Raw genomic sequence first — 20,525 nt, forward strand, 5'->3', positions numbered from 1 at the left:
GGCGCTACGGTTACATCACGAAATACACTTAAAACACAGCCTCATTCCATAATAGCGTAACCGACTTATAAAAGTTCTAATCAAATTTCAATATTTCAAAATAATAATAATATAATTGTGTAATAATATTTTTTAATGTAATTGTATTTTTTCAACTTAAATAATAGCTTATTCAAAATATGCGTGTTCATGCAGTTCCTCCACCACCACACTGGTAAAAACACACACGAATCACACAAACCCATCTATCACCACCACCACACTACACTGACGCGTTTCGAACTCAACCAGAGCTCATCTGAAGATGACACAACCGTACACCTGCCTCCATTACGAAGAGTACAGTAACTCGATCAGACTAGTTTTCGAGAAAACGAGGTTCAAAGATTTATTTTTTATTTTTATTTTATCTCGTAATCTATTTTAGCTACGAATATGAAACATGTACCAAAATAATAATTATTTTAACGCAGAATGTATATTTTGTATTACAATTTAAAAAATCACTGACATGTGCGGCATTTAACGCAAAATGAGCTTATGCTTAGGAATTCCATAGACGGGAATACCACAATCTCTAATCATAACTGCAGTAACTGTTCCTGTTACTGCAGTTATGCTTACAGTTTAGTGGATACTGCAGTTATCCTAATGGTTAATAGGAAAAAGTTCTCGATTAAACTTGCAGTAACTTTAGAAGCTGCAGTTATGACTTGCCGGTTCAATAGCACTAAACGCGATCTCCCCAAATTACAACCGCAGTAATTTTAGAAGCTGCACTTTTGTTAAGGAGTGACTATGTAATGACTTCAAAAGTCAGTGCAGTATCTATACTTACTGCACCTATGGTTTGTAAATCATGTCCCCAATTTCGAGTTACTGCAGTTATGCTTATTGTAAATCATTGATCCTGACGATTTACAGTAAATACGTCAAAGAAGAAATTGTAGAACTCGTTGTGCTGATTCTGAATATGTATTTTACTCAATTTCGACAAAAACTCGAGTTATTGCACTTTTCGTAACGGGGGCAGACCATGCTACCAGATGTTAGACTAACAAACCACAACAATCATTTTAATTTGTCACTATAACTTCCTATATTTTACCCACCTATATTTTTTTCTCCTCTCAGCAGTGGGACGTATATAGGCTGGGATGATGATGATGATATTTTTTTCTCAAACGAAACCAAACGACCCACAATTTTTTTTTTTTATTTCTTTTTTTTTTTTTTTCATTTTGTATTTGAATTTATTGAATTTTAGTTTTATTTGGGTAGTTTAGATTTATTTGAGTATACATGCTACATTTTTTTTAATCTGCTGAGTCTGTTTATTGAATCTTAATCTAAGAACCATATCATTTAAATAGCGCGTATTATAAAAATTCGCCAACCTATCCATTCGGCTTGGGAGCCATGATGCCACAGACAGTCCACAGATGTCAAAGTTATAACACCTTATCTGTAGCTGTAATGACAGTTGTAATGTGGAAATAAATAAATAATCACAAAATAAATTATCATTTTCATCAGTCGGAAGACGTCCACTGTTAAACAAACGCCTCCTCCTTATAAAGCCGCAATGAATAACAGAACGCCATAATTAATGACACCACGCCACTTGCATCCACCGGTTGCCCGCAACCCTCGCGATGTCATCAGTCCAACTAGTGGGAAGCCTGCCAACGCTACGTCTTCCAATTCGTAGTCGCCACCCGAGCACCTTCTCCCCCAACGATTATCTATTCTTCGAGCGATGTGGCCCGCCCACTGCCGCTTCAACTTGCATATTGTTTGAGCAGTAGCTCATACATACGAGTACGTATGTGACTTTTGTTCCACGGCGAATTTTCGAATTCCGAATTCTATCGCGTAAAGAAACTCCGGGCATAGCTTTTTGCGTTTTAAGTTAGTAAATAGTCTAAACTACGTTTTTTTATTATTTTAAAAGTAACAAAATTTATAACGCCAATAATACTGAGGGGTTACTACCGAAAATCGAAGTTCATATCGTACCGTCCCTCTCACTCTTGTATTAAATAATATTAGCGACAGCGAGACGGCGATACGAAGCTCAAATTTTGCACTTCGTAGTAACAGGGCCTGAAGTCTTTCTCTATCTAAAAAGTAGGCATCGCATCAGCGACTTCCACGGAGTTACAAGTGTCCATAGGTGACGGAGATTGTCCCGACACGCACTTGTCCGGTTTTTTTTACCCTGACGCAAAAAGGGGGGTGTTATAAGTTTGACCGCTATGTGTGTCTGTCTGTCTGTGGCACCGTAGCTCTTAAACGGGTGGGCCGATTTTAATGCATTTTTATTTGAAAGCAGGATTTCTAACGATGGTTCTTAGACATGTTTCATCAAAATCGGTTCAGCCGGTTTTCTAACTTTTTGTTGGTTAGGTTATATAACATTGAGGTGACCTCCACGCTCGTTGCCCTTCCGATCCCTAATTAAATAAACTTCACAGGGTATCAATCACGATGTTTTTTCGAACCGTTTCAACGAACGTGCCGTATATTGAATCCAATCTATCTGTCAGCAACTGATTGGACGTTTCTGTCCTTCCGAGCTGATATATATTCGAGACTCCAACAATTTTCACAGCCTATTGGATTTGAAACATTTTCGCGGTATGCGAATTGCAAAGCATTTCTTTTGTTTTCGGAACTTTAAGGATTGAGCAAGCTAATACATATTTATTCTTAGCTCCTTTAAATTTAGTCATCAATGATGAACTAATACAACAGTATAAGTGGCTATACAAAACTAGTTTGACTGAACACGCCTGCATTTTTTTATTGTGGTTGACTAAAATGTACTATTCTCGTATATTAAGAGAAGTTTCCCTGCCGGCCGCGCGGCCGCGTTACGTATTCGTTTGGGATATTGCTATCTTTATTGCTCGTGACATAAGCGCTCGCAGCCGTCCCCCCCCATGCCTTCCGCAACGACGTCCGTAATTTATATCGAGATACTCGTAGCTGTAGGCTGCTCAAGATTTGGGCGGTTGAGTTTTGGGTTTCGTTGTCCTCATATTATACGAAAAGTACAGCACAGAAATCAATGATATTTTACAATCGAGAGATATTCATTACATTTTCTATGCCTGTGGTTTTTTCGATTTTTGTAGAAATGCTTTATTAGTCTGTAATTCTCGTGCAAAGTTGACATCTTTTTTTTGTCGACTTTTGAGCTCCTGTAATTCTGATATTACACATTTATATGAAAATCTGAAAAATCACAGGCATATAAAATTACGTCTAGTCCATACTTACAAAATTTCATCTATTTCTGTTGCCTAGTTTTCAAATGAGACCGTATGGAGAATGGAACGAAGAGACTTCTCTTAATCTATGTTGAAAGTTACAAAGTCAAAGGCGTGGCTGCATTTTTAATCCAGAATTCAGATTAAAAAATATAGGTGTTCAATCGAAATAACCAAACTATCTTTTAAAATATTCCAGATGTATTTAAAATAACTCATAAACTATAAGAAAAGCGTGCCTATGCACAGGATGTATAGTCTACTTATCAGACGGTACCGACAGCTGCTATGATATGGATGTATTCATTTATTTCTGTTCCTGACTTAGGAGTCACCGCGCTATTTATATTCACGGTTGAATCTATTACCGCCGTTCATCACTAGTAAATAGAATACCACATATAATTACGCGTTAAGCCTCCTCGTTAATATCAAAAGGCGGCTGAAATTAACGACATCACGCCTTAGGGCTTGCCCGGTAAAATTAACCCGGCCGAGACCCCTACCATGTGAATAACGCAATACAGCTATGCTAAATGGTTCGAGAAGCTACGCCATATTTCTTTTAATATCCTGCAAAGTCTGAAGAATAAAGCCTTTGATGTGGTGTGTATGAAAATGAAAATGAAAAAAATTATTCGGGACACACAAATATAAATAATAAATACAGCAAAACAAAAGTAATAATAATAAAGTGAAATAAATTAAATGAGAATACAAAATACAAAAAAAAAAACTTATTTGCTTGTGCCCGAAATGGAGACTCCTTTGGTGGAGCCAGCGCTGGTCTTCCGGCGAGACTATTTTAGACGGTCACCGTGTCGTGTCGTGCACCACGGCCCTACGCGTTACGCTGAACTTGTAAGTAATTAACTAAATGTAAACAAACTTCTGCTGCCAGATTTCGTACATTCAAGGATTTTAAACATTTTACTTATCTATCAATATAATACAAACTAGACTAGTGTCTTTCAACACATAAATTATGTAAATTTTAGATAGTTTAATGGGGGAATTTCAAAGGGGAGGAAGGTCAAACTTCGTCGTTCGGCGTTCAACCTCCAGTTTTGTCTAAAAGCTCCTTGTTCATGACCAACTCGATATTTTTTTATAGTCGACCGTGGCAAGTGGCCTGTCGAAAAGGTACCGTTGGAGGTTGGATACAAGTAAATTCAATTTATTATTATTCTCATTTTTTTTGTATTTTACATTCCTCACAGTTGGAATGAAAAGTAGTGTCTAACTCGGGTGAAATTACCCATTTCCCCTCGAACTATTGGCGCTCTCACTTCGTTCGAGCGCCAGAAATATCTCGGGTGAAATGGGTCACTTTCCACCCTTGGTTATCAATCTACTATTGTTAGCCTAATCTGGCCCCCTTAACAGAGTCGGATCTGCAATTATTGTGCTAAAGTCAAATAAACTTTAAATGGCCAAATTCCAGATCCGACTCTCGCATTGTCCACTACATACAAGCGCCAGTCCTTCAAGAAGTAGTCCAGTTCATCCCACCATCGCCGTCTAGGTATGCCAAGTCGCCTTTTTAAGTTGCAGTAGGCGACAAAATTGCTTAAAAAAACTGATGGCTGGCATTGGGGTCAATATGTTCTCAGTGCCGACCACGTACCGAAAGATGCAGCTTGGGAAGGTCATCCATCTGGTAACTCGCAAGAATCTGATGCATACGGTTGACGTAGGACCGGTCATTATGGGCTCGACCTCCCATCAGAAAACCATGTCGATGACATAAGCGTCTGAATAGGTATTTCCGTCTAGGATGTGATAAAAAGTACGCCATTGTCTGTCCTTTGTAAAATGCTATGTCAAATTTTGTTAGGGTTAGCGCAAGCCTTGAGGCATAAATAGCAAAAAAAAACTACAAACAAACACAGTCATATTCATAATAAGGATTAGAATTATTAGCCTCACCAAAAACTGTAAGTAAATCGCTAGCTTCATCAAAGTGAGAACCAATGGTAACATTGTCGAATTAAGCAACCTTCGCCTCTGCGGGCAGGTTAATAGCTCCCCCATTTGTTTGCAGCCCAGGGAGCTGTTTTCTTTAAAATTTACCGCTACACATCGCCGCCGCCGAAATTTGTTCGTGAACAAGCCAAAATGTAAAAGACATTGAACCTCGAATGTAATTAACTTTCGGGTAAATTTCAGCTTGATTTGATATTGTTGTCAGAGAAAACAAATCAGTGGAAATTGTTACCCTTTAAGAGAATTTTAAAGGAAGTTCACTGTCTTGAGTGCAAAATAAAATGGGTGCGTTTTGGGACTCAACTGCAAGGCTCTTTAGTCTGTCCTAATAACGTTAAAGCTTTGTAAATACTATTAAAAATAATACGTTTCTTGTATTGGGGAGGCCTTTGTTTTTGTTTTTCTTCTTGTAGGGGCAATAAAAATAAACATTATGTGTAAGAGTTATTAATAATAATTATAAAAATAAACATTAACGCGGAATTAAGCCGATTTCGAGCCGATCAAAAACTCTTTATGTCCACGCAATAAGAGCAAATAAAACAATAAATTTAAAAAATCAAAAACCCGACTGCCAAAACTAAAAGGAAGAAAATAAGTCTAGTGGTCTAGAACTCTGTTAAATACCTAGCTAATTTAAAGTTCAACAGTCGGGACCCATTTAAATCGTGACGCTCAAAAACTCTTAGTAATGGGTCCCGACTGTTGAACTTCAAATTAGCAACTTAACAGAGTTCTAGACCACTAGACTTATTTTCTTCCTTTTAGTTTTGGCAGTCGGGTTTTTTTTTTTTTTAATGTTTTATTTTACACTTTTATGTGAAAATGGTAGATTGATTGAATAAATTAATTAATGATTTATTTGTATAACATAGGTAAGTTACAAAGATTATTATAATTTAAGGGATTCTCTATGTTTTGCCGTAAAGTATTATAACCCATATAAATATTTAGAATGGGCTAATTATTAGCTTTCATTTGATACTTATATTGTTACAATACAAAATTTTTATTTCATTCTTCCGCCATATTTTTTTCGCAGACGCCATATTGAAATATTATATAGCCTATGTCACTCCGACAGTTATGACGAATCCAATGATACCTCACATGTTAAAATCCGTCTAGCCGTTTAGGCTGCAGCAAGGACCAAAGAAATGGACATACATACCCACATACATACATACATACGACATACATACATACATACCTACATACATACATACATACGCTCGAAAAACATAATCCTCTTTCGGGCAGTCGGGTAAAAACACGTCAAACGGCTCGGCCGACGTGAAACGACGAAAAGGCGTCTTTTTCGCTCTTATTTCGTGAACATAAAGCGTTTTTTGTGGTCCTTGACTGTTGGCCTTTTAGAGAGGCTCAGAGTCACGCAACGAGCTATGGAGCATTGCTGTGAATACCAAGGGCTTTTAGTTTTGTCACAAATAAAAAAAACACATTTTTAAAGTTACAGAAATTTACCAAATTCTCATAGATTTATACGTAACTTTTTATTTTTATTTTCGTTCGATTTTAGTAATGTCTAATAATCCCATATCCCACTAATATTATAAATGCGAAAGTTTGTAAGTCTGTATATCTGTTTGTTACCTCTTTAAGTCTAAACTGCGGAACCGATTTAGATGAAAATCGGTATAAAATTTTAGTAGATAGTTTTTATCCCTGAAAATTGTAAGGTTTCCAAGCGATGGCGACAAACGAATTCATCGCAGTCACAGGCGAAAGCCAGTAAATATTAGTAGATACTATCAAAATAAATTAAAAACAATCTATAAGTCACTTTTACATTTGCCCCATGTTTAAAAACTACAACATTTCAAACAAAACAAACCCATTCATACAACAAGCGAAGTTTACGCCAGGCGATCCCTTTTCTCCATAATTCATGGGGTTGGTCCTCAAGGAATTGGAGGTTTGATGTCGTCGGGATCACAGCAAGTTAGTGCACCAGGGAACACTGGGATACGCCGGTGACACGCGATGGGGGCGGGATGTTAGAAACGGAGGAAAACAAAATACTGACCAAATGTGAGTCGGATGAAATTTGATCTCCTTATACCACTTATATTATAAACTAACCTGTTATCCGCGACTCCGTCCGCGTAGAATTCGCCTTTTACTAGCTCGCGGGATCTATGCAATTTTCCGGTATAAAAACTATCCTATGTCCTTTCCCGGGACACTAAACTATCTGCATATCTTAATCGGTTCAGCCGTATAGACGTGATGAGGAAACAAACAAACAAACTTTCGCATTTATAATATTAGTGGAAGGTGGGATGCGAAAGTTTGTAAGTCTGTTTGTTTATGTATAGGGAGATAAGTTTTCGCTGTGTACCTATTACCACAGAATAAGTAATAGTACAATACTATTACCTAGTTACCTACTGTTCTCGTGAAACTACAGTCCTGTGACAAACAGGCGACGGACAACGAAGCGACATAACAGGGTACGGGACCTTAAAAATAAAAAAGTGCTGACGAATTGGTCGACAATACTGTTAATAATAATAAGACAACTGGTATATACCAGCTGGTTTTATTATTGATTAATTTGCAAGTCATTATTTACTCGTACTATGAGGAAGCATGTGAGTCATACCAGTCATACCTACATAGAAACATCTCATTACACCTACCATGTTTTACGCATATAAAATTTATCGAGCTACATTTTTGAATCGTAATAGATAGACATTTGAATTTTCACAGTATTATGGCCGCTTTTACAATAAATAAATATACTTTTCCACTTATGTCGTATTAGTAATCAGTAGCCTTAATGTGGGTTTAATTATCATACAGAGTTTTTTTAACACCAATACCAATCGACAAGTTGGTAAGTGCGCCAAGAACCAGAGTTTTGCGTTCACAAAACTAACAATTGTCAGAAAACTTGAATGCAAAGATAAACGAAGAGATTCGTCTTATTTCCGTTGCCCCGGCGAAAATAAATCTTGCAAGGAACAAGAATGTCGCGCGCACGCGGTAACTGAAAATCAACATGGCCACGACCCCTTGTTTGTCCATTAGTTGCCGCAGACTGTGCAAATATAAAGGAAATGCCGGCCAAAGATACTGTTTTACTTTGTTACTGCACCCTGCTTTTTGGTCAGCACTAAGCCGCGTTATTAAGTAGTTCATGATTGGCTTCGCTCATTTGCAATATTGTTTTGGGAAGAGTTTTTGTAAACTACAGGGTAACTTGTTAGCCTTTCAGTGCTAACCGGTGTCTCGAGCTCCGAGTCATTGTCCTTCATATCACAGGGTACCCTAGCTAGGATGAAGGCCAGGGAACAATTTTACTGTATTTATAATAGCAGGCCCCGTATATTATTTGATTTTTGATTTCATGCTGTTATTTCTTTTGTATGAGGCTTAATATGAAATAAATGTATTATTATTATTAACTATGCAATTTTCGGGGATAAAAACTATCCTATGATCTTATAAATAGCACTATTACTACTACTATAACTATAACAGTATTGAATAGATTTAACAAGAAGGGTTAGTAATTATATTAGCGACGCGCCCTGGCTGCGCGCCGCGCAAGTGTCGTTTTGGAAAAGGAAAGGAAAATGTAAAGGTACCTACCCCTTTGATTGCCTATATGTATAGTCTTACCTCTTATAAGTAGGTCTATAGGTAATAAACCTACTTAAGACAGACCTATATACATAGACTTTTGAAACCTTTAATTAACAATGACAGCAAAACCTATGACGTTAAGTCCATTGTCACCTTGTCACATAGTTGTCAGATTTTCTTGTAAATGATTATTTGGTATTGTAATCTTATTTATTTTTAAGTTTTGCGATCAAAGTAATTTTATTTATGCATTTCAATAAGTTGTTTTGAGCCAAAGTTCTTTTGTTAATTGTGCATTTGTAATAAAATAAATTAAAATGATTCGTGACGACATAAAGTTTGAAGATGTTGATTTTAGCTGTCCAAATATATTAAAACGCGAACCTTACAAGCAAAGAAGATCCACGATCATAGCAACTATGGGTAATTTATCATTGGTTATCTAAAAACTGATATCAAAAAATATATCAAGCTATTAGAGGATTTCATAGTGATAGGACGTACTAGGAGGTACAAAAATATATCATCCTCAGCCGGAAGACATCCACTATTAAAAAGGACCTCTCCCTTAGAACGCCACACGTTCCAGTTTGTGGTCGCCAGAGTCACCACTCGAGGATTTTTATCCTCCATCAGTTAATTTAATGAGCTCGGTTTCCCCCTCTTGTATAAAAAAATGTGTAAATAAATCTCTCTCTCTCTCTCTCTCTCTCTCTCTCGCGAATTTTAGGCCTTATTCTGGAACGCTTTGTCTACCAGTGCCGACACCGTGTCATCAAATCCAGCCTTAGTTTTTTTTTTTTGTTTCCTCAGCGGACGCACAAATAACAGCAGTGGACCTGCAAAAAATGATGGAAGCCGGCATGAACGTGGCTCGATTCAAAATGTCCGTCCACACCAAAGGTGACAGGATCAAGCTTCTTGGTAAGGTGGACAAGGCGGCAGAAGCCTGTTGTCGCAAATACGGCGTGGTTAATTGGCCTATTGGTACTTGCATTGAACTGAAAACCTGCATAATTAAAACTGGTATACTTGAAGAGGTGCGTTGGTAATTCTTTAGCTCTGTTGTTAAGATTAAGGCTGTGACGCTAGTGATGATTTTTTCCAATACAAAAATAATCATGATGACTTCCATCCTGGTTTTAAGATTCTGTAAAAACAATGGCGGCGGCCATGTCAAGGGGAGACGTGTCACTGCACATTTATAGAAACCACTTGTTTTGTCTAAAGTAAAATAAGATTATTTCATTTCATTTTCATTTCGAGTCATGCCGCCAACTAGCCCAGCGGTATTTCTGCCATCGGGCTTGCAGCACTGACGTGAACGAATATAATTATCGAAGGCTGCCGGTGGCGATAATCCTCCGACCAGGCCGCGGACATAGTGTGTAGGAACCTTTACAATAATTCGTAAAATAATCAAATGATAAGATTCATATCATTCTGAATATTTTAACCTCTTTCCCTCCCTTCCTTCTTCCCTTCCTTTCCTACCTTCTTTCGTTTTTCCTCTTTACTTTGGTGAATGCGTTTTCTTTTCTTGTTTTTATTCGACTGGATGGCAAACGAGCAAAGTGGGTCTCCTGATGGTAAGAGATCACCACCGCCCATAGACACCTGCAACACCAGGGGGATTGCAGATGCGTTGGGATACCTCAAGTGCCGGTAATTTCACCGGCTGTCTTACCTACTCTCCATGCACTGCTGCTTCACGGCAGGATTATCGAGCAAGATGGTCGTAGCAATCCGGGCGGACCTTGCACAAGGTCCTACCACCTGCGAAAAAGCTTTTCCCCAAGTAAAGCCCCTGTCTTTACCATTTATAACTATTCAATTTCGTTTTTCAGGAAGTCCCTTCCATAAAAGTAATGGAGAACTCAGAAGTGATCCTCTCCTGTAACATATCTGATTTCAACAAATGCAATGCGAATAAAATATTCGTTGATAACAATAATTTAACAATTGACGTGAAAGCCGGCAGAGAAATCATAATAGGTAGTGATGAGATCATACTGAAATGTACTGATGTTATAGATGACAAGTCAGTAAAGTGCACGGTGGTCAAAAGTGGTTCATTGAGAAATGTGGCTAACGTTTGTGTTAGAGGAATTAAGCATTCAAGACCATATATTACTAAAAGGGATTTGCAGTTAATTCATTTTGCATTGGAATATCAGGTAGGTAAATATATTTAGTTCAATTTAAAAATATATGTAGGTATTCATCATCATCATCATCAACCGGGAAGACGCCCACTGTAGAACAAAGACTTTCCCCATAGAATGTCACAATGAACGACAACTATCCACTTGCATCCACCTGTTGTGCACATGTGATGTCGTCAGTCCACTTAGTCGGAAGCCTGCCAACGCTACGTCTTCCAGTTCGTTGTCGCTACTCAAGAACCTTTTCTCCCCAACAGCTACTTATCGGTTCTTCTAGCAATGTAGCCCGTCCACAAAAAAGTGACAATGCGGCGTGCCCATTGCCACTTCAGCTTGCAAATTTTTCGAAATAATTATGTCGCCGAATTTAGACCTTCGGCGAATTTCCGTATTCCGGATTCCATCGTGGAATAAACTCCAAGCATTAGCTCTCCTCATAACTCGTTGCGTGACACTGAGCCTCTCCAAGAGACCAACAGGTAACTGAATAATTAAAAAATTGGAAAGTAATTATTTCTTATTTTTTTATGTCTCTGTACTGCTTTTGGTGATCAATAAAGAATATTTGTATTGTATTGTATTGTATTGTGATCCGTCTATTGAGAATAGGTACATCTCTCGTGTTCCACAATCCGATCTCTCGTCACCAGACACGCTCTCTTTGGCCTACCGGCCATCATGGGTAACGTAAAGTTTGCTCTGAATACAGAACCCCTACTTTCCAATTGACCAAATCATCTGGCTCATTCATTGATTCATTCAGCCTACATACGTCTCACCAGGTCCAGTCCTCTACATACGTCTCACTAGGTCCAGTGCGTATTGGGAACTTAATAATCATCAGGCTACTTAATGATTGTTTTTTTTTAGTCTTTTTGATTTTTTTATTTCAACTCCAAATTTGTTACTTTTACGGTTATCCCGTGAAAACCATATCGAAAATACAAACTGAGATATGGATGCACAGAAAAACCAGAAAAAGAGACCAGCGGTAGTGTAGGGGTTAGCACGGATTTCTGAGGACTTGGGTTTTATTCCCAGCGCTGGTCTCTTTTCTGGTTTTTCTGTGCATCCATGGCTCAGTTGGTATTTTCGACCAGGCTACTTGGCAATACTCGTATATAACTATTATTTTGACGGGTGTGACTAATGTAGGACTATTAGAAATACCCCTGTTAATCCTTACTTAACTCAAGGTGGATGTCATAACAATAAACTACGTGCGACACATGGATACAATCAAGAAGGCAAAGCAGTACATCGGGAAAAAGATTCGGAGGCCGATTATTCTAGCTGGAATATGCACTGAAGAGGGACTGGACTCCATCGACGATATAATAAAAGTATGTGAATTCAAATTCAATTCAAATGATTTATTCAGTAAATAGGCCGCAATGGGCACTTTTACGCGTCATTTTTTAAACTACTAGCGCTATCGGAAAGACCATCATTGCCAAGAAGAATGCGCCGCAAGAAACTTGGCAGAAAGTCATTTTTTCATACAAATAAAATACTTAAAAACTATATTATACAATTAAAGAAAAAAATACAAATAATAATAAAAATAAAAATACAGGGGTGTATGGGGTCCCTTAGTTACAATACTAAACACCGACTATATCTAAACTGTATCTACGTTCAGTGGAAGTGTAGAATGCTTCCACCGTCATAAATTTTAAAATAATAATAACAATAATTTAGTTCTGAAATATACATTTCAGGTCAAGTAACCATTAAGCTTTTGGATTTCGAAGGCAAGTTCACGTCTGCCGCCCCCAAAGTTAGCTCACACGCACTCGTGTCATGCTCTGAAAGCAGAGCGGTACCGAGGGCATGGTATTACTTCCGTTCCCATAAACTCTATGGGATCGTCTTGGGAACTTCGACGTCGCGAGCCTGTGACTAGAATTTAAACTTAAAATATAAAAGTTTAAAATCCATAAGCTTAACAATATACAGCCTTAAAAACTGAAAACTAATTCTCGCCGTTTAATCATCTACGTAGCACGATGTAAAGAGATTGAGTATATAAAACTTGGCTTTATGATAATAACTGGCAACTTGAAGTCCAAGTACCCTGTGACAATGTGTACTGGACGAGGGAAAAGACAGGATCAGGGTGGTACTCACGGCTGATGTGGGTCGGTCCCAGCACACAATTATCCAAAATAGTTCGTGGTCTTGTAACGGGCCCGGACTGATGTCTATCGGCGGACACACACACTATTCACAAGGCAGTTCACAAAACATAGAATTTGGCCAAATTTCTGGCTCAGTCACGTGACGCGCGCGCTCAGTTCGGTATCCGGAAGCACAGTGATCCGGCGCTTGTCGTAGAGTACGGGGAATAGCGGGTAGTTTGATATTACGAGGATGAGGGTAGAGGATAATCACACATTGTCACAACCCCTTAATTTATTAAGTTAATGAACAGTTTTATTTTTGAGTTTTTTTAGTACATATATTATTGCCTTTGAGTTTGACTCGCACTTGACGATTTTTTTAATACAGGAATGGATCTTTTCGGAATTTCTTTATTAAGTGTCGAATCGTTCTGATTAGATAGTACAGTGCGCTCAAAGATGTTATTAATGAAAATGGTAGGTATTTGCCCTCCTTTGGGCAAGCGGGTAAAAAACGGAACCAACACTAATGTAATAGTAATAGTCGATAATTATTTCAGATATCTGATGGTATAATAATGGCACGTGATTACCTGCCGTATGAAATACAAGCAAGCAAGAAGTACCGGATGTGCAACATACAGAAGTTTCTTGCCGCGAAATGTCAACAGGTAACGTTCACCATAAAAAAGTAGGTAAAAAATTTAAAAAACAAAAACCCGACTGCCTTAAATAATACAAAAAAGAAGAAAACAAGTCTAGTGGGCTAGAACTTTGTTAAGTAGCTAACTTAAAGTTCAACAGTCGCTCAACAGGCTCAGTTTGACGTTCAGGTCATTTCACAACCTCGACCTCGGCCTGCCTTGCCTCCGATGATTGTCATATGGCACCCACAATTTGTCTGAATGTCCCCGGTAGATATCCTTGTCTCATTTTCATTTAAGCTTGGCGGAAAAATGATGTGAACTATTTATTTGTTTCTAGGCCGGCAAGCCCTTCTTTCTCTCAGGTGGGGGCGGTTTCCTAAGAGGCGAGTTCAATGACAGCGAGAAATCAGACATAGCTAACGCCATATTGGATGGTGTCTCAGGCTTTATTCTTAAAGAATGTGCCGATATTGATACAACGTTAAACGCTATTAGAATGATTAACGAGATATGCTGCGCTATTGAGCCTTATACTTCTACGAAGACTCAGTTCTGGGAACTTACTGACACGGTATGATAATTTTAGTGGGCTGTAAGAGGTCAATCACATATCTCTGATATACAAGTATCATAGTAGCCGCGTTCTGACGTAACTCGCCCTTTCCCGGTTGCATTTAAAAGTAGTTGTATTAGCCAGGGACTGTTTTATTTTGTTTTAGGGATTAGTGACTACTACATGAAACTACCGTGAGACTCACTCATATTAAATATAATGACCCGGATAACTCACGTCTTAAATCGAGTTTAGCTCGACATGTACCTTTACAGAGCGATATTGTTAGTGTTGTGTGCTACCCTACATTTGACAGTTGTAATGATGATGAAAACGCGGGTAGTTGTGTGCCGGTGTCAGTTTCGTCGGGTAGTCGCGCGAGCAGAGCGGCGGCGCGCAGTGCGCGTGTTGCAGCAGCCGCTGAGTCGCGTTGCTCCGAAGACGAAGGGCTACGGATTAGCCCGAAACATGTCGAGCTAAACTCGATTTAAGATGTGAGTTATCCGGGTCATTATATTTAATATTAGTGACTACTAGTTAAATAAAACCGGCCAAGAGCGTTTCGGACACGTTCAAGATAGGGATCTGTAGCCGTTACGAAAAAATCAATTCATATTTTTCTAAAGATGTATTAATGATTGTGATTGGCTTGTCGTAGTTACAAAAGTGATTTTAATAATTATGCTTGCACTCCGTAAATTATATAATGTTATTTTTAATTCGAATTGAAATTTCTACGGCACTTAGTGGTAGGTACTGAGTGGCGATGTTATTATTTATTATAATCTTTAAAATTGAGACCATTGTATACCCACTTACTCGTATGAGAAATAAACTCTATTTGGTGAAACAGCCCCTTAGTGATACGGTGAACGAAGCACTAATTATGGGAAATTGCATCATCATCCCAGTCTCTATATACGTCCCACTGCTACATGGCTCCTCCCAGAATGAGAGGGCTAGGGCCGTAGTTCCCACGCGGGCCCAGTGCGGATTGGGAACTTCACGCACATCATTGAATTGCTTCGCAGGTTTGTGCAGGTTTCCTCACGATGTTTTCCTTCACCGTATTAACTCGTGGTAAATTTCAAATGAGAAATCGCACATGAATTTCGAAAAAACTCAGAGGTAGCGAGCCGGGGTTTGAACCTACGACCCTCTGCTTGAGAGGCCATAGGTCAAACCATTAGGCCACCACGGCTCTATTTAATTTTATTTTATTTCTAAGAATTTCGTATTGTGTACGGAATCTTCCAAGTTTAGGTATATTTTATACCTTAGGCTGCTCTTAAAATATGTAAGTAGTAATAATTCTCAAGCAATCTTAGCCTTTATAATTTTCCTTGTAAATTTGATATACTTACTGCCATCCTGAATGTTTTAAATTTTTCCACCCAACAGTTTAAATTTTAGAGGGAGGGGGGGCCGCTCGATTTCAATGAAAATTTGCACTTTTAAGTTGAATATTTCGCAAACAGATCACTGAATCGAAAAATCGTCTTAAAAGACCTATCCAACGATATCCAACACTACACGGTTAGTCGAGAAAAAAAAACACTCCCATTTTACGTCTATGGGAGGTGTTTGTTTGTGAAATGTTTTGTTACTATTTTTTTACCACTTTTTCGGTTGACTGATATCTATATACACGCCAAATTATAGATTTCTAGTACTAACGGTCTCAGAGCTTAGCCGCGGACAGACATCCTAGTTGACTACGGAACCCTAAAAAGACAAACGGGTGAATGAGCGTTTTCATCGTTCGGTTGACCGTCATTACCAACCCATGTTTATTAGCACAATTGGAACTATCAGATTCCTAAAACGAAAACCTGAATAAACTCACAAGCTGCATACTAGTTCATAACTTGTGTATTTTTAACCCCCGACGCAAAAAGAGGAATGTTATAAGATTGACCGCTGTGTCTGTCTGCGGCACCGTAGCTCTTAAACGGATGGACCGACTTGAATGCAGTTTTTTTATTTGAAACCAAGTTTTCAAGCGATGGTTTTTAGACATATTTCATCAAAATCGGTTTTGCAACTTTTTGTTGGTTAGGTAAGGTTATCTGTCGTATTAAATAGATCATTTTTGGTCCTCAAGGTAATATTTACTATGTTTTCAGTTGAAGATGCCACTAAACGCAGCAGAAGCGGCCATGATGTCTTGCGTTGTGTTAGCTAATCAGAATAAAGCCCGCGTTATAGTTCTTCCAACGGTGACTGGTCGCACTGCCAAAGCTTTGCTCTGGATGAGGCCAGACTGTCTCATTCTAGCAGTCTGTACCAACATAAGAGTAACGAGGATGCTTCATCTATACAGATGCATGGTGCCGTTGCTGTACTCTGGTAACTGTCTCTTCATAATTAATAATAATAATATCATGAGACACTTGACACCAATTGACCTAGTCCCAAACTAAGCAAAGCTTGTACTATGGATACTAGGCAACGGATAAACATACTTATACAGCTAAATACATACTTAAATACATATTAAACATCCAAGACCCGAGAACAAACATTTGTATTATTCATACATATCTGCCCCGGCCGGGAATCGAACCCGGGACCTCAAGCTTTGTGTCAGGTTCTCTAACCACTAGGCCATCCGGTCGTCTAGTATTATTTAGGCTAGACATGTGTTCTGTCTTACCCAAAAAATATAGCGAGGTGAATGACAATCGCGAGGAATATAATCCGTCCGGGGTTCGAATTGAAACTAAAACCTATAGCCAACCTTAACATAACTAGGTATGTGATACCCGCCATTTTGTACGCTTATAACCTTTCTTACTAATGTAAAATTCTTCTTTTTGGAACATGTTTTGTAAATACTACATGTACTTAAATAAAGTTGTGTAAGCCCCTAGACTTACTTAAACAGCTCCTTTTAAATAAATCAAATCACTAAAATGAGCTAACATGGTCTTACCAACGATTTCGATGGAATTTGGTATGGAGGGGTTTTTGGGGATAAAAAATAGATCTAGCTTGGTCTTATCTCTGGGAAAACGATTGTTACCGAGTTTTAGCCCTAGCAAAAGCTCGGTCGCCCAGGTACTATTAACTTACGTGAGTTTTCACACCTTTTAAATGCAGCCCTCCAATGCAAGAGCAAAGGATGTAATGTATCCTTCTCATTCTTTAGTTCTTTTGTACAAAATAAAACAAAGATGGGTCTGTCGAACGCTGACAAAACGCTGTGTAAGTCAAAACCTTCGTACTAAATCTCATCTTGATGATTTTGTCATCAAATTCCATCCTATCCCAGGCGCTCCTCGTAAGAAATGGCATCAGACAGTGGAAGCGCGAGTCCACTATGCTATAGAGTACGCAGTAAAAAGAGGCTGGCTCGTTTACGGTGATATCTACGTCACCCTGCAAAGGTCAACTGAAGGCACTTCCTTCTGCGACATGGTTCGGGTCTGGAGTGTCACGATTTCGAAGAAGTCTGTGGTCGAGTGAGTAGATTTTTTTTATTTAACTGAACTTTTCACTGTATAGTCGGGGTCAATATGATAAACTGGAGTGCGTTTCGTAGTAATTAACAGTGCTATGATGTGAAATAATGACTGGTTTTCTGTTTCTCTTTGTATTGTGTCATCATCATCATCCCAGCCTATATACGTCCCACTGCAGGGCACGGGCCTCCGCTTAGAATGAGAGGGCATAGGCCGTAGTTTCACGCGGGCTCAATGCGGATTGGGAACTTCTCACGCACCATTGAATTGCTTCGCAGGTTTGTGCAGGTATCCTCTCGATGTTTTCCTTCACCGTAAAGCTCGTTGAAAGTTTCAAATGTAATTTCGCACATGAATTTCGAAAAACTCAGAAGTGCGAGCGCCGGGGTTTGAGCCCACGATCCTCTGCTTCAGAGGCGATAGGTTAAACCACTAGGCCATCTTTTTTCATTTTATTTGAAACGCAGTGTGCAAATAAATGTAATCGTATGATAATTTACCCACTTTCTTTTTTCTAGATGCGATGCTCCTTTAGAAGATAATGACTGAAAATGTGTTAAGAAAATAAACTATATTTAGCGCAACTTTGTTGTTTTTAATGCTGTAGTTTCCATGTAAGCCAAGCAAAGTTTCGAAGCCACAAAGAAGTGAAACCCGAGTGGGGAATGCTTTACGACGTGTTGCCTGCCAGAATTCTTAAATTGCATTGTAACGCTTGATGCGAGATGCAGGGAAGTAAGAGGCGTTATGTTAGAAGGTAGCTGCAGCGAAATAGGAAGCGAGACCGTTTTGATAAAATTATAACTTGGAATTTTGCTACATATAAACTTGGGTTTCGGCAGTCTAATTAAATTTGTTTTATGCCTGTAAAATATCGTGTCTAGCTTGGACAAAACTTCCTTGGTTAGTTAACGTCGACGTTTCGGCAATATTGCAGTGGCCGTGGTCACGAGTAGACTGAAGTGTGGGGTGTCAAGTCTGCCTAGCAACGCGAGTCCTTCGAACTACCCGCACTTGATCACTAATAGTACCGGCACTCGTATCACGAACTACCCGCATTTGATCACTAATAGTACCGGCACTCGTATCACGAACTACCCGCATTTGGTCATTTTTATTTGTCACCCCATCACACCGACACACAATGTATCATCCATCAATGAACTCAAACAATTACCTTGCTCACCCATGACATTTCGATACTTAGCAACTTTTATGCAACAAATTTTAGATTAACATCTGATATCATTGTGAACGGTTGTGTTGCTCTGAGGATGAACTCTCGTTGAGTTCGAAACGAGTGTAGTGTGGTGGTAGTAATAGTTGAGTTTCTGTGATTTGTGTAGTGTGTATGTGGAGAAGCTGCAAATGTGTGTTTAACACATTTGTTGCATAGACGTAGCTATCGTAAGGTCGCGGTGACGTAATGAAATGAGGGCTATCGCGTATAAATTCGCCACTAGAGGCGCTAGTGTAGCGTGAGGTCTCCGAAATGTCAAATCTCATAGTTTTTGGGTGAGCTACGCGGGTTTATTTATAATCAGAATAATTTTGTGAATATTTTGCAATATCTGAAATTAATTATGGCAAATATGCGTTCCGGGGCAATGAATGTCTGTGTTTTGAGACAGTTTTGTCTTTCGGAAACCTTTGTCCTCCCTTTTTTCCGAACAAAACGGGGACTATGCATCACTGTGGAATGCTCGATATTTTTATGGTACAGTTTTAAGGTGTATTAAATATGATTTTAATCTAAACTTTGTTTTCACGCCCGTAATAACAGACTTTAAAGGCAAACATAAAAACCTCACGCAACAGTGCGCCATCTAGTGAGACAAAAAACGATAGCCCTCATTGTATTAATTTGTTCCAAAAGCTTTAGTACATTCGCACATAAATCCAGAAAAACTCAAAGGGCCTACGCTAACCCACGACAATCTGCTTAAAAGGCTTTATGTCAAGCTAATTGGCTCTACCACAGCAAACACCTAACATTCATCGAATTCAAGAAATTCTAAAATAACAATAGCTGCCAAATCCATTGGAATTTCGGATAGTTTCAACCGTAGAGCGGTTTCCGAGACGCAAGTTTCTAACACAAAGGGTTTATACTTACATATTGGACGGACGAGGATTTTATAGATTGTGACCCCCTCGGGAATGACTGAGCTGTATTTCCTTTAACAATTTGTATTGAGCACTGCATGACTCCATAGACCGCGGGCGCGTTCAGGGAATACAATTGAAGCAGGAATATTCTTGCTGACACATTTTTGGAATCAGATTATTTCGTTCGTAAAAAGATTGGCATTTCCAAGAAGTTTTCTGTACTTAGCAGATTCGAGGTATCAGGTAAGTAAATAAAGAAGGCCTTTAAAACAATTTACTTTGTTTGAGCTGGGTTGCTTTGAATATGTTTTTGTTTGTTTTGGAGAGTATTTTTAGCAAATAACGAAATAAGATTGAAATTCTGACGAAGCTTTTACATTGGTATTTTAATGTCTACTGTACCTAGTCAGGTAATTTTAAGATAAAAAAACGAATGAGTGTCTAATGAACCTTCATTAGTCAACAATCTAAGTTTAGTAGTTGTAAATGAACTAAAAGAATTTCCTTGCTCAAGGTCGCGGGTGAGCAAGGAAATTCTTTTAGTTCATTGATATGAACCTCCGCAAAGTAACGCCTGATTCAATAAAT

At 38.6% G+C, this 20,525-nt stretch overlaps 1 protein-coding gene across 1 annotated transcript; it reads left to right on the top strand.

Moving 5' to 3' along the window:
* Window positions 1–9,055: 9,055 nt before the first annotated feature.
* On the top strand, window positions 9,056–18,412 carry LOC141427079 (pyruvate kinase PKM-like). Its single transcript, XM_074086311.1, has 9 exons — window positions 9,056–9,299; window positions 9,690–9,916; window positions 10,724–11,053; window positions 12,238–12,384; window positions 13,725–13,835; window positions 14,149–14,382; window positions 16,491–16,713; window positions 17,639–17,828; window positions 18,347–18,412. The coding sequence occupies exons 1-9, from the start codon at window positions 9,194–9,196 to the stop codon at window positions 18,375–18,377; spliced, it is 1,599 nt and encodes a 532-aa protein (XP_073942412.1). The 5' UTR covers window positions 9,056–9,193; the 3' UTR covers window positions 18,378–18,412.
* Window positions 18,413–20,525: the final 2,113 nt, after the last annotated feature.

Source organism: Choristoneura fumiferana, chromosome 4 (assembly GCF_025370935.1).
Source record: "Choristoneura fumiferana chromosome 4, NRCan_CFum_1, whole genome shotgun sequence".
NCBI lineage: Eukaryota > Metazoa > Arthropoda > Insecta > Lepidoptera > Tortricidae > Choristoneura > Choristoneura fumiferana.

Excerpts from the sequence above, each read along its gene's own strand:
- LOC141427079 (XM_074086311.1), top strand. The coding sequence starts at position 9,194 with ATGATTCGTGACGACATAAAGTTTGAAGATGTTGATTTTAGCTGTCCA. Across the intron at positions 12,385-13,724 it reads CCATCGACGATATAATAAAA|ATATCTGATGGTATAATAAT; the intron begins GTATGTGAATTC and ends TAATTATTTCAG. Across the intron at positions 17,829-18,346 it reads TCGAAGAAGTCTGTGGTCGA|ATGCGATGCTCCTTTAGAAG; the intron begins GTGAGTAGATTT and ends TCTTTTTTCTAG.